Consider the following 18,061-nt stretch of genomic DNA (forward strand, 5'->3'; position numbering starts at 1 on the left):
TCGTAGGTGTTTGCAAACATCACTTGCACGTGACTATCTATGAGGCTTAATGGTGGATCTTTGTCTTCATATCTGTGTGTTCGTGTGTCGTGTGTGCGTCCACTCCCAGGGTGTTTGGCTTTGTGGCCCGCAAGCCCGGCTCGTCCACCGACAATCTGTGCCACCTCTTCGCCGAGCTCGACCCCGAGCAGCCGGCCGCCGCGATTGTCAACTTCGTCTCGAAAGTGTTGCTCACCTCCCAAAAGCGCTAAGGGCGCCTCCTCCTCCCACGTCCTCCATCCCTCCCTCCCTCCCTCCCTCCACCCCCACCTCCTACCTATTCCTACCCGCGCCCTCCAGCATGGAATGTGCACGTGCTAACTACTCCTGCATAGTAACCTTGCTTATTAAGTGTATTCGAGTTTACTAGTCTGCTTACTTGTATCCAACACATGAAGGCATAGCGTATGCCGGATATTACACATCTGCTGTAAACTAGGGCCTCGCATACAGGCACGTACACTTAGTACGCATACACGCACCTAGGGCCCTCGTTCCGGGCAAAGGTGCGTTACGCTATGTTGCGCGCACGCACACACGCACACACGCACGCGCACCCTTGCGCTCATGCAAACACGTTCGGCCATGTGCACTCAGGTATATGTGCTGACCTGCGGATACATGTACACAGCGCACACCGACAGAGGGTGTGCACACCAAGCACATTCAAAAGTGGGTCACGCACAAAGTCGAGTAACCTGAGAAACTCCATTTTGTGCCCGCATACCTCGTGGTTACGCCACACATTTGACCGTATTATCGATGTTTTATTGTAATTGTTATTACTAATGCGCGCTGAAAAGCCGAGATTTCCAAAACTGCCATATAGCCGTATAACCGCACTCAACGCTGTCAGTGCTTTGTTCTGGTACAGTCTCAATATGTTTTTAACGCTCTCGTGAAAACACGAACCTACCAGGAGCACCCTGTGCGCTCTCTCTCTCTCTACGGGAAATCATGCCAAAAATGCCTTACGTGCCACACATCGTGTCTGCGGAAGGACGAATTAACGCTGTAGATATGGTGGGTTGCCGGAAACATGGAAAGCAATGTAATTGGCGAAGGTGCGCATAGTACGTTTTGTGTAATATCGGACTGTGGCAGGCATGTGCGTCGTGTGGGAGCTAAGGTATGTGTGTGACAGGATAATGTGCGTGTAGTGATGAGCTGAGGGGCTGTTTGATTGATGTTGGGATAAGGTGTGTGTATGTGATGTTGGAATAGCACGTGTGTGTGTGTGTGCGTGTGTGTGCACTGTGATTTTGGACTAAGGTGGGGTTCACTGGGTTTCCCCAGTTGTCAGGTCACCCATGTGTGTCTTTTGGAGTGAACTGGGAAAGATTTTACTTTGGATGTGAAAGTTTTCGAACAAAGAGAAGGGGGATAAGATGTGATGGTTTATTAGTGTTGAAGCAGAGAGCCATAGATTTTAAAGATAGCACGGTTTACTCATATCGAATGCCAGACTTTCAAGATTTAAAGCCAGAGTTTGAGACAACCCAGTAGTATTAAGGTATAAAGCCAGTACAAGTTAGGTCTTGGTTGCGGTGTGTCTCTCCGCATGGTGTATCACTAAGAGCACGGCTCCGAAACACAGTGAGAGTCTCAATATAGCTTCTTGTTGTTATATTTTCACGTGGTAGGATTTAGCGATTGTAGCGCATACCTTTTGAAAGTGGACATTGGGCAAGCATACTGCATGTTAGGACACCACCGCAAGATCTCTCCAAACACCCTATGGGCCCAAAGCCTATATTCACAAGCCATGCAAAAATTATGTTATAATTATCCAATGCTTAATGCTTGTACCCGGTTTGGGATAGGAAGGGGAGATTCTTCCACGGTGAATGTCTTTGGTTGTACTCTACTTGGAAGCACGAGGAACATGTACATTTGGATGAGTGTCAGTGGTCGACAACACCCTGTTCTCTGTATCCAGCGTCTCTTCCTGGCATCCATTGATGTATCGTGCCGCACCGGATTGCCACGAATCATTATGCCCACAGAGGGCAGGAAGCTGCCGCCCGTTGTGCATTTCCAAATATCAAATTAACCAACTGTGCCCTGAATCACTTTTTTTTTATCAATGAAATATCCTCATATCTACTTTCTAATTATTATTATTTTAACTAAACACCCTTCTGCTTTTGTTAAACAAAAATGTAAGCCAAGGGTTGTATGCAATCACGTGTAATCTGAAGTGCCTGATTTAATTCAACTAAGCATTTTTTATTGTGATGATATGAAAACAGTGCCCTTGTTAATTAACTTCGATGAGCCATTCGATCGTTCACTCAACATTCAACAGGTTGCGTAGACTTGAAGGCCCGGGAAGGGCTAGCTGCTTTACCGCTGCGCGCTCACGTTACTGTATATGTACCATCCATGTATGTATCTGCATATTACATAATTTTAATCCTGCACCATTACTGAACCCATGTACAAATATACGTAATGTACTTTCATAAAGACATCAATACCTTCTATACAGCTGTGTCCGTTGTTTAATGAGCCTGGTGTCTCCCCTTATCTCCGGGATGAACCTGGAAAATAACTCGCCAAGCCCATGTGCACGTTTGATCACTGGAAAGTTGTTTCACTCTAGTTTTGAAATACAATATTTATCTAAAACAATTTTAACATTTGTAAAATGTTAAGTCATGTAATCTTAATGGAGGAGAGATTAATGGACCGATAAAAAATATTATAGCGTCCCATCAGAACACTCGAGTTCAAATATTTTAGCTTTCCCATAAAAGCCCACCGTTTCAGGTGCAATGAGAAATGATTTAATATGTTCATTTCATAAACTACTTTAGTATGTATGAAAGATCTGTAAGATCCTTTTAACTCTAACCAGATCATGTGTTCATAACACCTACAGATGCATCAGTGTGATGGCAATATCCTCAAAGAAGACATTCAATTAAAATATGACGTTCTCATTGACAGTCCACAGAAATTCCCTTGTGTAGATCGTAAATGTTTGAACATGTGTGTGTTTTTGCCAATTCTGTGTTGGAGAGGGTGCCAAAACTATGAAATTTACTGAAATAATTTTAGAGGCCACAATATGAAGATGTCTGTGGGTTTGTATAGTGACGAGGGGCACAGTGGAAAATTGTGCGGTGAAGCAGTGGTCAGCTCGCTGTGTTTCGAACCCAGCAATCTGAGTTCAATTATCGGCCACAGCTAACACGAGCAGCAGGTGATGCATCTGAACTGCTTTTTGACCCTCCTTTTCACCAACTCACGCTGACCGACACGGTGAAGTATAATTTAACAACATCCATGAAAGAAAATGTGAGTGAGGCCTTCGTCCAAAAGTGTATCAACAAATTGCGTAATATATATACGTGAAAATATGTTTTGAGATTGAACAGTGGAAAGTTGAGATGCTCATAGAAAGGTGCAATGGCTTTGTAATGATGGGCTTTATCTTAGCACCGTCAATTATTTGAAGCGATTGACCTTTGGTAAAACAAAAACATTGGGAGAACATTGGCAAGGCCGTTTCTCTGGATGAATGGTCAACGGAAGAAGCAAAATGCAATGTTGCTGCATGTGTTTTCGCGGTGATGCAACATAGCTCATGTGTTTATGTGCAAAAATAAATGATGGCCAGTTTGATCAAGTGAGGAAAGGACTTAATAATCTGGGAGCCTGGGGTTATAGACAGTTTGATCCAGCGAGGGAACGACTTGGTAATCTGGGAGGATGGGGGATGCGGTGGACACATTTTCTGAACGCTTTGGAATAAGTAAGAAAATACTTAATTTCTTGATATGATGTATACTTTTTACGACTACATTTTCTTTAGCCACGAGAGTTATTGAGACTGCAACGTTTTCACTTGAGGCAATATTATTTGTAATCTCAATTGGGTAATTTTCAGGTACTTTTTCAGCATTGGAATTTTTGGGCAATATCATTCATGTTGGGGATTTATTTTTGCTATGGAAGGAAATTATAGAATCTGGAGAAAACTCGTGCAGATCAGTTGGGGGAATATGCAAACTTTACAGATAAAGCTGTTTGAGTGAGGAATGGAACCCAGGACCTTCTTGCCGTGTCGTGCAAAGTGTTACCACTGCCCCACCGTGCACCACCCGAACCAGTTCAGATACAATATTCTACTTGTGTAGAATATTACCTTCATTCACACTTTTTATCATTATAAGAGCACCTATGTGGATTCTAGATAGCTTGTACAACACCACACTACCCATGACTTGAAGTACGGTATATTGTTTAACGGTTAATGTTGAATGGAAAATGCAATTTATTTATTTTTAAGTTTAATTTAAGCATCATAGAATTACACGATACCCGAAGAAGTGTATCCTGTTTTTTTCCATTGTTCTCTTTTGCTCCATTGTTTTGGAATTACAGGGTATAAAAAAATATCAACATAACTTTAAGGGAGCTAACAATGCTTGTGAGATATTCGTCAGTTTGAAAAGTACTTTAATTATTGAAGAAATCTTTACTATGGCATGAACAAGAACATTAAACACGGATACAAAACTGTGTTTTCATGACTACCCATGTTGTGCACACCATCTACAACAGCCTGTTTCTACAAGGTTAGAAATATGAGGAAAAATCGTTCAATATTTCACATTTTGTCTTCATGTCGGACAATTCTGAGGGAAAGAAATACCAATTGTTACATGTCCTGTATTAATTTCCAACTGTCAATATTAATCTACGCCGTGGGATTCGGCGATTTGAGACGTCTGGCATGGATGATGTTTCACGCAGCATCCGCTCGGCCGGTCACTGTGACGTGCAAGCTTTTGCCAGGAGGTTGCCGTCTCAAAGATTATTCGGAAAAAGGTTTGAGGTTTCAAGAATTAGAATGGAAACTTAAAATAGCATGAGGTATCCACAGCCATAAACACAGCGCACATCGAACGGGCCCGGCTCCAGCTCTTTACGGGAAGTGAAGCGGGGAGGCTTGTAGAGCAGTTGCATGGGGGCAGCCACCGTAACAGTGATGGTCACCGTTAAGCAGTGAACCCCTGGGCTGAGGGGCTTAAAGGACATTTGGTGGTACAGGGCCCACCCCAGCAACTCCTAACACCGGCCCTGGCTATCCGTCGACTAAAGGCGGTCACTGCATCGCGCGCTTTTCAGGTGCGCTTCTGTGGCCGTCTGGAACGTTCTTCCTTCCGATATTGAGAATCCACTGGGAGCTATGGCACTTTTAAATCATCATCTAGATTGAAAACTCTTTTCTTCAGGACGGCCTGTTGTGTTTTAGTTGACCTTGCCCTGCACCTACGATTAGTACGGTTGGCTACGTGTGGTGCGAAAGAAATTCAACATGCATACTCCCAGACTAAACATTTGTATGCTATATCAAAGCATGGCTTCAGTCAGCGAAGACAATGCGGTTTGCGTCATGGTTTTGTCTAGAATCAATTCCAGACACGGCCCACGTGAGGCAATTTGATGTTGAATTAAACAATCACCAGCCCCGGCCACTTCTTTATGACCCTTTGGCTAGACTCATTTCAAACCTTTTAAAACAGTCTGCCTCAGCAGCAGACCATGCTTTCCCACCTGATGACGGACGCTTGTGTTGCGCCCGAAACGTCGTGATTTATTTTATTTTACACCTACGTGACTTTACCGAAAGAACCAAAGAGTAATGATAATGTATTTTTTTTCGACGTCTCATCATTATAACAAACTCTTAATACAGTATATACAACTATTGAGGAGAAAAAAATGTGAATGCAAGTTAAACACCAAGAACCAGTTGCATAAAACACTCCTTAGGTGGAAATTTTTATTTTGACATTCAGAGCAGTGTAAGTTGAGGGAAATGTTCAATTACAGTGTTTTATGCCGTATATAAAAATACCCTAATGTTATACACGTGCATAAACAGGTTACCCTATTTCTAAGTAGATGTAAGAAACGATGGTGAAATTCTTGCCTGTTGATGTATTGCATTGAAAGCGTATTTTATTTAAAATATAGCATTTATGTCTTGGCTTGAAATATGTATTTTCATGTCTTGAACAAAATCTATGATTACAAACGTCAGGCTGTGAGTTACTAATCCACATTACTCTAACCCTGCATCAATCACGTTTTATAAGACGCCATTCAATACAGTCCTTGGAAGCTAACTAATTTGTTCCATGGGTATTTGACTACTTTGGGATAAAATAAGTACATTGTATAAATCCCACATTAAGTGCTAACATTTTCACAATGGAATGAATTATTTAAGCCCTATGTGCCATGAATTGCCTCATTAATTAGAGCAAGTGTTTGTTCGGCAGTGGCGCATTGGCCTTACCAAAAAATTCCCAGCAATTACTTGCAGCCTTGTAAAATCGATAATGAATCTCTTTGGCCTCTTATACGATAAAGTAAAGGACAGTCAAGTTTGTAAATGCTGTGGTAAAGGACATTAATTCAACAACTATCTTTACATACTCTTAGTTTTTTCGGTAAAGTCACCTGAAGAGAGATCGAAACGTCGTGATCTAGTATTATTTTTCTTCTTCTACCCACGTGACTTTACCGAAAGAACCAAAGAGTATGGATTCCTGCAGTCACGAAAGCTTCAAATCAAGATTGAACTATGTTTACTTCAACACTAACTACGCTCGTCATGTCCCGAAATCGTAACGATGTATCTCTCCCTAGAGCATAACCCCAAACAGGCTCACTCTCGCTCAGACACATCGCTGCTTCAACATGCAACAATCTCCGTGGCACAACCCAGTTTATGTAAATCTCCAATTAAACGCACACTTTTATAACAGTTGCAACTGTTACAGTGGAAGCACATGCTGTATGAGCCGGCAACGTGCGGGGTGTAATCTTGTACGTATATATATATTTATGTATGTGTTTGTCTGGGTGTGATATTGGATATATGCCTCCTGCGTAAGTTATTGATTTAACATCATATACATGGCATTACTCGTTTGCGATGAAGGTGGCAAGGGGCCGTCCATAAATGACGTCACGCACTTAGGGGGGGCGGGGTCAGATATTTGTGACGATATGTGACGAGGGGGGGGTGTGTGAGAAATGTGACGTCACATCAAAATGCGCAACTTTTAATAAATATAGAATTGTTATAACAACACTAATTGTTATAACAACACTCCTACAACATCAGAGTGCAGCGCCACATTAAATACGCACTACAATGACAATAGTTTAAAGCGATTTGAAACATCTTCTTGGTTCTTTCGGTAAAGTCACGTGACTTTACCGAAAGAACCAAGAAGATGAATCCCTGTAGTCACGAAAGCTTTAAATCGAAATCGATTTAAAGCATGTTTTATTTTCAAAATGGAAATATGGTTTTGTGGGGGGGGGGGGGGCAGAGCTTTGTGACTTCATATTTGAGGGAGGGTCTGACTTTTTGTGACGCCGTGTGACGAGGAGGGGGGGGGTCAAAAATCGTCCAAAATCGTGTGACGTCATTTATGGACGGCCTCCAACTGACACCCTGAATACCCTTGTCAACTAAACTAAAACATTTACTATTTTTTTTATGTTACCAGGTCAGGCCCACTGAGCTATGTAGCTCTTCTTTCAGAAGCGACCTGGTCACAAATGATAGCTCAACGAAGTGACTTGTCAGGTGCAAATGTATAGCAGACAAATACTCTTAAGCGCGTGTTTCTAAATGTGGATGGAAAAACTGGAGAACCCAGACAAAAAAATCCACACGACCACAGGGAGAATATGCAAACTCCCAATATACAGGCGTCAGGGACGGGATCGAACCCACGACCTCCTGCTTACCAGGCGATGAGGTTAACATCTCCTCGCCACCACGGCGCCAAAACAGGATTTTCTATCTCAAAAGTTTTCCAGGTGGAATATTTCAATTAATTTTGTTTACAGCATGAGGCACATTGAGCCATGGCAATGCAGCGCCTCCCAATGGCCATATGTGAAATCACACCTTACAAGTTAATGCAAGCGATTTCACAATTTCTCAGACCCAGCACAATTGTATTGTGAGTTCTTACGAATGATTTTCCACTGGATCCCCACCCCTCAGCTCCACTGCTTCACCTGTGGATCTCATTTTCTTCACGTGTCAATTTTCATAAATCTTTAACACTTTGATATCTGCCTTTCTTTGGAACCATCCCATTTTGAATGTACATGCATAGCTGTGTGCCCTGAGGCATATTCACTGCACACGATTCTTTGAAATACCAATGTCCCTAAAGCCTTGAAGTCATTTTCATTATGCATACAAATAATGGAGGCTATATCTATCAGAAACCCATTGGCAAAAGCCATATACATATAGATTGGCCTTAGCGTGGTTGGCTTTGGGGTAGAATTTTACAAAAAGCAACTACACGAGAAGTATTCTTATCCCTTCCCCGATTACCCGTGACTCCTACTATCTGGGACAAGTGGAAATTCGTATTATATAGCCGGACGGTGGCACGTGGCTTGCAATGCAGCACTGTGGAGGCGATGGTTGGTAGATTGCACAAGTTGCCATGTCGAGCGAGAAGAAAGCAGTACAGCAAGTGGACTAATCGCCATCTGTGCCCATCTGCACGGGGATAGAGTGTTGCCCCTCACATGCGTGGGCTTTCTCTGGGTTCTTCGGTTTCCTCCCACTTCTATAAAAACACATTCATTGGCTGAAAACGTCTTGAAACGAAAACCCAATGCAGGACCCTCCTGAGAAAGTGTGTGTGGTTTTCCTGGATAAATAAGTGAATAATAATTGTTATAAATTATTAATTATTATCCTCGACCCTATTTTCTCCATTATTCGCAACTTTACCCAAAGTTGATAGTGGAGTGGCTTGCTCACACAAAGACAAAGATCCCCCATATAGTCTTAACAGACTGTTGGCGCAAGTGCTGTTAGCAAGCACCATGAAGGCCGGAACGGCACACGAGGGGGTGGGTGGCCAACACCACGCCCGGCCGCCTTTGTCTCCCTCGTGGCGATGTTTACACATCGCACCAGGTAGTAATTTGAGGCTGAGTCGAAATAGGGGAGGCCCAGGACCGGTTCAGATAATCGCCACTGGTTTTGGCCGTCAGCGGAAATCGAACTCGGGTCGCCGGGTTCATAGCACATCACGCTAACCACTACACTACCGCTCCCCGCCCACACACTCATTTACGCACACAAAGACAAATGTCCCTGTATTGCTCTTAGCAAGCACCTATGAAGGCCAACCGCACATGGGCAGGTGGGTGGCCAACACCACACCTCGTCGTCTCTTCAGTGCGGATGTTTACACACCGCCCCAGTTAGTGATTGAAGGCTGAGTTTAGCTAGGGGAGGCTCAGGGCTGGTTCACATATTCGCCAGTGATATTGGTTGATTCATGCACGCTCACACACACATCGACTCACATCCATTTACAAATACACCAAGACAAAGACCCCGCGTGTTGCCTCTTAATAAACTGGACAAGCGCCGTCAGCGAGGCGGATCGTTGAGAGAGATGGCGTGGCCAGCACCACGGCCGGCCGTCTTTGTCTCCCTCGTCAGAATAATGAAGGTCACAGGGTTCAACAGGTAAGAATTTGCATCTGCACACAAAGCTATCTCAGGTTTAAAAAAAACCCAACATTGATCTCACTGGAAAGGTTGACCCTGCTTTACGTAACACAAAGAGCGTGCACGCTCCTCCAGTACAAATGTGAGGCAGTTCATTTTGCCTGATATCCCATGGGTCCTTTTAACATGAGCGAGTCAACAAGCCATACAGGATTCTGTTTAGGGGCGCCTAAATGTCCTCTGTTGAAGACTAATGAACGAATGTGTTCCAAAGTCTGCCTGTAAGGGTTCAGCAACATTAAACCTGTTTTTGTCATACAACGTGGACAAGGCACCAATCAACAGATACTCAACGCATTTGTCATTCAAATGTAAAGGGCAATATAAGTAATAGGCGATGTTTAGAGCGATGCCGCTTTTTCATTGTCTGAAATGTCACCTATTATATGAACGTATTTCTGTTGTCCTTGGAAGGTAGTATTATTGAAGAATGTGTTTCGTCCTTATATGTGCTTATTAATTCCGTAGGCCTACATCACTGTCAGCATCATTTTGGGGGCCTGCTTTTTCATGATGTGGGAATCAAAGCTATTTCTGTATGGTCATGCAATAGGATATATAACAAATAAATAAATGGATTGATTCAAAATAATCACAGCTTTCTTTGGGTCGCTGAAAAAAGAGAAATATATTTACATTTTAGTCGACTGATTTTGCTCCTGAAAAAAATGAGGAGCAAATGTATACCTTCAACCGAACGATAAAAACCAGTCGTGAATCGTATATACGTACATCAAAATGCCACTGAAAACACCCTAATACCCAGTACTGTAGTAGTGGAAGATGAAAGAGTTCCATTGATCCACATTTATAATACATTTTCAAATAAGACTTGAACACGGGATGTAGATCAGTCTATTGAATGGACCTTGTAAATTCGATTTTATAAAACGTAAATCTGAATGCAACTGCATTATAACAATTGTACCACAAATTTATATGACAAACTACATTCAATTAAACTCATAATACATTTTCTGATCGCTATAATCAGGATTAATTTCTGTTATTTTTTACAAATTAACGGTAGAAAAATTTACGTTTTTACATAATGGATCAGTTTGAAGAAAGGCCTTTCAAATATGACAAAAGTTAATTTGAGCAGCTAAAGAAGTGTGGCAGATACCTCTCACAAACGGTGCCCTCATTGGCTCAGTTGGCTCAGTGACACTTTTAAGGAAGAGTTTTTTTTATTCCAATTCAGTTGCATTATGGTTACGAGTGTAAATCCGAGTGCTCTACCATAAAAAAAAATCACAAAAATTAGCTTCAAGGTCACACAGCAATTAAACCCGTGGCCCGCAGACAGTAAGGTCACTTCCAAACCCTGGAGACTCAAACGCTCCTGGTGAAAATAATCCATTACCATGGACTAGGGCTTCAAGCCCTCAACTTCACAGGCCCTAGACACGCAGACATTGCTTTGTAAACATGGCGATAGTATTAACAAGTCAGCGGCACGAGCCGGGTTAATATTGTCAAACAATGAGAAACGAGTCCGGAGACAGGATCTAAGGTTATAGAATGCAATTACGGTCATATCGACCTCGCATTCTGGTTATATTTCAAGAGGCAAGGTATGAACGAGATGGGACAAGCATTATAAAATAGACAAAGGTCTACTGGCTCTTCTTGTTTTACGTCAAAGTGAGATAATGAAATTGGTATTTAGTGACGTAAATCTTCTTGGAGAATGCAATTGTGAGATACCTATTTTTGCAGTGACGCCTATTGCATTCATTTCCATTTGGTTCGGAAAAGATTGCGAGGATCAATCATTTCATCGTCCACAGTACACTCTGTACATGTTAAGCATCGTGTAGTAATGTATGTATGTATGACCGTCTATTCAGTTAAATTAAGACATTTTATCAGACATGTACTGTAGGTGGCAGAGACACCACAGAAGTAAAAAATATACCAAAAAACAAGTGCACCACCCACAACACGACAAGCCGACAATATTTCCAAACAACCCTACGCTTTTCTACATGGTTTTGCCATTTTGCACGTTTTATTTTAATGTGCAAGCAATCGTAGGTAAAACGTTGAACTCGCAAAAGCTAATTATAAGCAAAACACAACACAATTGTCAATAACACTGTGGACTTAAAGGAGAGAAAAATATATGATAGATGACGTTTCCGGCAGTAGCTTTTCTTCAAAGCACACAGATGAAGGGCCCTTTGCTAAAATCTAACTTTAATTGTTAATTAGCCGTGTAGATTTCTTCAGCTAAATGTTACCAAACACTGAAGCACTCCTCATTGGTAAAGAGTCCACTCTCAGTAAAGACTCCAGATTGAGCATCCACCTTTTAAACTCTAACTAACATCACACTGGATAAGAGTGTGTGCAAAACCTTGGAGCTGTCACTGATCCTGAGCGATCATTTTCTCCATAAATAGCTCAACTACGTGGGAAGAGAATCAAGAAGTTGTAAGGATAATGACAGCACCATATAATGATTTAGTTGCTGCTGAGACCCAAGTCTATGCCTTCATGACAACCCGACTCAACTATTCGTAGCACTACGGCCTTCCCAGATCCCTCATTCTCCCTTCTGCAGATGCTCCAAAAATTATGGCTGCTGGACTCATCACCCAAATTCGCCAATCCATCCACTAAGCCCAAAATAATCTCTGATCAATTGCAAGGTCGCACTCATCGTCTTAAAGAACCTCCGTTGATTGCTCCCTGCCCACCTCTCCCCTCTCACTTCACTCTCCTCCACACACTCTCTGTCAAATATTCCAGTAAAACCTCCGCTTAAACGGGAGGCTGCTCTTTCTCCTCTGCCGTCCCCGTCGTCTTGAACTTCATTTCCCCCAGACATTCGTGTCATCAACTCCCTTGCCCCTGTTCTAGTCCAGACACAAAAAAACACCATTACTTTTTCCTCTGCTTACGACGGACAAAAAAGTCTCTCTGCAAAATGAACATGCCCACTCTCTGTGTGTACGACCACTTGAGATGCATTCGCATTTAGACCCGATATAAATCCAAATTGTATTGTATTCCCACGTGGGGGGGGGGGGGGTTCCAGTGTTCACATAGGACAGCCAATATTGACTTCCCACCAAGCAAATATGCACTGGGCTAGTAGTCGTGATTCATCGCAGATTAATGGGCAACCCAAATATGAGCTCAATTTCACAAAGTCAATGTGTTGTCCGTTAATATCATCCGCACGTTTACTTTCATTGGATGACACATTGACCGCCGTGTATCTGGGGACCACCATCTGGTCCCATCCAGACCTGGGGGAAGGAGGGGGAGGCAAGCCGGACTGGGACAGAGAAGAGAGACCGGAATAGCCACCCACCTGTGTGACAAGGGGGGCCCAGGCAATGCTTGAGGTATAAACCGCCAAGGTCGAGAGGCCAAAGACTCAAGAGAGAGAGAGAGAGAGCGCGCGCAAAAGTGGTGTGCGCAGAGCCACGGTTGCAATCAGCTCAATATCCATCGCATCCAATCTGTCACTTGAGCACAGCCCCCACAGGACTCTGCAAGATCCGCAGCTCGAGGGGAGCATCGTCAACAGCGGCCCAACAGCGGCGTTCAAAGAGACGCTGAACACCAGTAGCGCTTGGTCGCATTTCTATGCGAGCGTAGGTTTCGCATATTTTTGCACACACACCAAAAAATCGTATGCTTAGACCCATCATTAATTAGAGCAGGCGTGAGTGTTTGACGATAATGCACTGTTTTGTTAACGCGTTGATAGACGTTAGCGCGTTGTTTTCTTGTTAGTAAGTTGTTAGCATATTCATAGTGCAGTTGTTTGTTATCGCGTGTTTGTGTTATTTGTAAGGATGTTGTGTCGGTAGCGTGCCGTGTGTTAGCGTGTTGTTAGTTTGTTTGTGTGTCAGTGTGTTGCTTGTTGGGTTGGGGTTAGAGAAGTGGTTAGCAAGCTGCGCTACGAACCCAGCCACTGTTCCCGTGTTTGTTTTAGTTATGTTTTGTAGTGCCCTATAACCCAAAACAAGAAAGTGTGTTATTCCAGAGGACGCCTCTCTGGTCCAACACCGTTTGAGACTAGACTCGAAAGAAAGCTGTCTCGAGTGTGGACCAATCAGTTTGAAAGACAACGCATATACTATCAGAGTATGTTTTTTGTTTGCATTCTGACCACAAGTATTGTGGTTAATGCAGACATGATTCCTTGTAAAAGGTTTCAGTTTGGTGTTTTAACCTCTCAACACCTGTTTTGTTGCCTGAAAAAAGGGGAAACCCTATTCTCAAGAAAGTGTGATTTTGGGTAATCTGTTGATTATTCAATTTCACATGGGCCCCCTCGGAGGCGCGCGGTACCCACAAGCACGAGGAAGGGAGTGGTTCCACCATGGTGTACCGTTCGCTGCAGCCACCAACAGCCACTCATGATGCTGAGAGGGGCACATTGGCATTGAGGCCCCCATTCTGCGCTGCCCGCTAATGAGCTCGTATTTAGCATTCCATGCACACACGTGTAGGGAATTAGTCAATCCCAGTGTTTTATTTCATGGCGCCCCAGATAGAGGATGGGGTGGGGGGTTACCTTGCCCTTTTCGAGATGAAATCCCTGTGGGCATAAGCAGGCACCTTTTCCCCAACGAAAGAAACTGATGCCAATTAGTGCTCCCTGCGAGAACAATGAAGGACAGACTGGGCGAGAGCCTCCGAAAGGTCACTCGATGGACACACACGCACGCGCGCACGTGCATGAACATTGCACGTGGAGTTATTGGAGAGGGCTTGATACGTCACCTCTGGTTCACGATCAGAAGTCGTAAGTGGCAATGAAAGACATTGTTGCTGAAAAGCCTAGCAGGGACGCGTGCCCTGCCGGGGTTCCGCAAATGAGATGGTGACCCCCACTGATGCAATACACGTAAGCATCCTCAACCTTCACCCGGAGTCATTGTGAACCCCTGTGATAACCTACACTGTACATGGTTTTTCAGATTGCTCAAACTCCTTTCAAAAGCTGGCCACTTTAGCTTTAGCATTTACAGGTCGGTGTGCACGGTTCAGACCCATTTCAAATCAAACGACTCGCGCAGAGATTGCGATAGCACTTACGGTTGAATGGTCGTGTTTGGTAGAAGTGGCTGACTTTGTGGAGATGAAATGAGTAAATCATAGAGTTTGCTCAGCGATGGGCAAGGAATTAGTACTGGGTGGAGGGATGCAGAGTGGAAGAAGGTGTGCGTTCAGACGGCTGGGCACTAACACTGGTCGTTAAATGAATGAACTACAGAAGGCAGAGGCAGCTCTAAACCCAAAAATGTATTATCATTTGCAAGGGGAGCTGTAAAAATATATTTTTTAAATTATTAGGGGTTAATTTTCTGGTCGCACCTCTTACATTATTACGTGTAACACGAATGGAGTCTGACCTGGACACAGATCTGATATTGTGTCGAGGCCCTGTTGCTCTTTTAGTTTGCTCTGGCCAGAAACGGGGCATGGGTTTGGAGAGGGAAATTTTGGGGGCAATGATGTCGGGTGTGAATTATAAGGATGATCGTTGGTGTCGTGTCGTGAATTGTTTTGAAATTACGTCAGAGGGTTGTTGCTGTCAAGGATAATATTGTGTGTAATAAAAAAAAGATCAGATTTTTCCATCATGCATGATGATGACTACAATCGGGGTTTCACTCACGGCAATTCCCCCAGCAGCCTTGCCAGCCTAAATAGATGCGAGTCCAAATGTTGCACAGAATTACATAAACTGTGCAACAACAACAACCGCCATTCGCCACTAAGTGGCGGTGACGTCACCACGACGCTTGTGCCAGGCTATGTGCACCTTGAGGCCACGTAAAGTGTCGAACGCCCGCTGGCAGGGCAGACCCAGATGCCGCAGGTAGACTGACTGAGATGACTGGCTGATGCACCACCTTTGCCCCCTACTGTGCCAACTTGCTGTGCCAACTTGCTGTGCTTTAGCCACCCGGCGCTCTGCTCGTTGTTGTGAGCATGCATGCATGCATACACACACACCAAGAGCCCCCGCATAGCCTTAACAGACTGTTGGGGCAAGTGTTGTTCGCGAGCACCTATGAAGGTCAGCACGGCACACGAGGTGGTGGGTGGCCAGCACCTTTGTCTCTCGAGTGGCGATGCTTACACACCATACCGGGTACTCATTTGAGGCTGAGTCGACCTGGGGGAGGCCCACGATCGGTTCAAATAATCGTCACTGGTGTTGGCCATGAGCGGGAATCGAACTCGGGTCGTCCGGTTCGTAGAGCAGCGTGCTAACCGCAGCACTACCGCTCCCCATCGTGTACGTGTGCATTAATACATAATACATACTTACAACTATACAGACACACATACAAACACACATTTATTACCAAGTTTATTTGTTGTGTTCCTTTTCTGTTTCAGTTCACTGCAACATCACACGCATCGACAATTCAGTTCCAGATAATTGCAAGATACATGTAAGGTCCCTAGAATCGTTACTCTCCCCACGTTCTCCGCTGCTCTTGATCACAGTAATCCATTGCAGCGTTTGCATAGGAGCAAGGCAGCTGGAAATGACCAGGTTAAACTCCACATGGATTTAAGAAGCGACATCAATTCTTCACCACGGCCTTCCGACAGATTCCTTTTAAAATTTCCTTTTAGCAATGAAACATTAACTGTGAACCAGCTGTAAACTACAGTGGTAGTTCTCATGGCTTCTGAACTCCCCCTCCCCTCTTCCAGTAGGGGCCACTGATGTTCAAATGAGTGGCGGCTGCCTCTCAGGTACGACAACCAGGCGTGTCACACAGTGCTCGAGCATAGCTCCCAGGAAGTCCCGTGGCCTCGGGTTTTCTCAAAGCTAACCGCAGAGACGACTGGTATCACTCTGCCTGTGAAGTTCAACGGTGCAAGTGTCCTCGTCATGAAATTAGCCCAGTGGAAACGGGCAATGTGGCCCTGTGTTATTCAATGTCACTTTCCAACTTAAGTTAAATTTCATTTATCCTGACAACTCCATTCTATATGAATGGAGGAGTCAAGATGAATACAAAAAAATATTGAATGGATTTAGATGATGGGGCCTGAAGTCGATACTATTTGTGCAATGCGACTGAGTTTTAGACCAATAGATGATTAGAGAGCAAAAACTCACGACACTCATCATTACCACTGCCTTACAATTAATTGTTATTTGACAGGGCTAATGTTGATCATGGTGATATTTTTTCAACCTGGGCGTTTTCAGAACTGCCAATGCACTGCCTTAATGTCTTATTTTATTTTTCAACACATCAGACAACCACGTTGTAAGCGCATTCGGCTTTCAATACCCCCACAGTGCCGCTGCGGTGTCGCGTTATTCGCTGCGCATTCGTAAATTGTAAAATGTTGTAGCCGAACGCATATTTCACATGCTCGCGTAATGTCGCGACCTTCTCTGTGACCCATGCACACACTTTGCCACATTTATCGCCGACCGTGTGAACAACACGACACCAAAACGCGGAGGCGGTGGCGGCAGCAGAACGGTAATGGGTGGGGGTGGTGGCGGCAGTAGACCAGTGTTCTGGATTTTGATGTAACATCTCGCGGTGCGAAATACACAATTATTAAATGGAGGAGCACTTCCAAAGCTTGTCCTGAACACTTGGCTTGAGAAGTGAAAAAGTTCGACTATGCGTCTCTACCAGAAAAAGGAGACAACCTCCCACCACTGTGAATATTACGTGAGGATTTGGGGATGTCTGTAGTAGGCCAGAGGGCTCTGTGGTCATCACACCAGCACACGCCAGCCTTTATATTCAGGGCTTCGAATTCAACATTAGGCCATTCATCAAAGACTACGAGAACACTGTCAAACAAACGTGCCATTTGCTATCTTGTGCAGATGTGAAAAGTCACATATAATCTCATGGTCCAAATGTGGAGAGTTATCCACAATAACTGAGTTGCCCTTTGCTAAATCTTTGCTGGGTATAAAAGCCTCTGTGCCTGTGCTGAACCGTGGGCAGGACAGGTCAGTTCTGGACCAGATTGCTGCAAGGCAACATTTGTAATATAATTACCGTGTGTGTGTATACATTTATATTTAAATGTGGAACGGTTCCAGATTCTGTATGAAATGCAATTACCAAGTCCATATTTAAAAAAAAAAATCTTTAAATTGCCAGTACAGTGATATTACATGATTTAAAATACAAAGTGATAGGCAGAATGTCATGCCCTATCACGCGTACGTTTAAAAATATCAGTTATGTTTAGATGAGAGCGGTGGTAAGAATTGCTTGATATTTCTAAATGAATGGAAGGAGAGAATGCAGGATTTGATGGGGGAGGAGGAAGGGTAAAGACCGGTTTTGTATTTTTTAATGGCTTTTTTAAAGACATCCTTTATGGATGGGTCAAAATGTGACCTCATCATCGAATAGGTCACTCACTGCCTTGCGCTGGCAAATGTATACGCTTCTCAAT

General features: G+C 43.8%; 1 protein-coding gene across 9 annotated transcripts in view; it reads left to right on the forward strand.

Annotated features, from left to right (window-relative positions):
- Positions 1-2,976, forward strand: part of LOC144939678 (tensin-1-like) — a 122,148-nt gene extending 119,172 nt beyond the window's left edge. For 7 of the 9 annotated variants that reach the window (XM_078866717.1, XM_078866719.1, XM_078866718.1 and 4 more), the window contains one exon: positions 110-2,976. In XM_078866717.1, coding sequence (XP_078722843.1) covers positions 110-251 — 142 coding nt within the window. In that variant the 3' untranslated portion in view covers positions 252-2,976. The remainder of the gene's footprint in view (positions 1-109) is intronic. The other 2 variants (XM_078866724.1, XM_078866725.1) reach the window with 1 other exon arrangement.
- The last annotated feature ends 15,085 nt before the right edge of the window (positions 2,977-18,061 follow it).

Source organism: Lampetra fluviatilis, chromosome 2, assembly GCF_964198595.1.
Source record: "Lampetra fluviatilis chromosome 2, kcLamFluv1.1, whole genome shotgun sequence".
NCBI classification, from domain to species: domain Eukaryota; kingdom Metazoa; phylum Chordata; class Hyperoartia; order Petromyzontiformes; family Petromyzontidae; genus Lampetra; species Lampetra fluviatilis.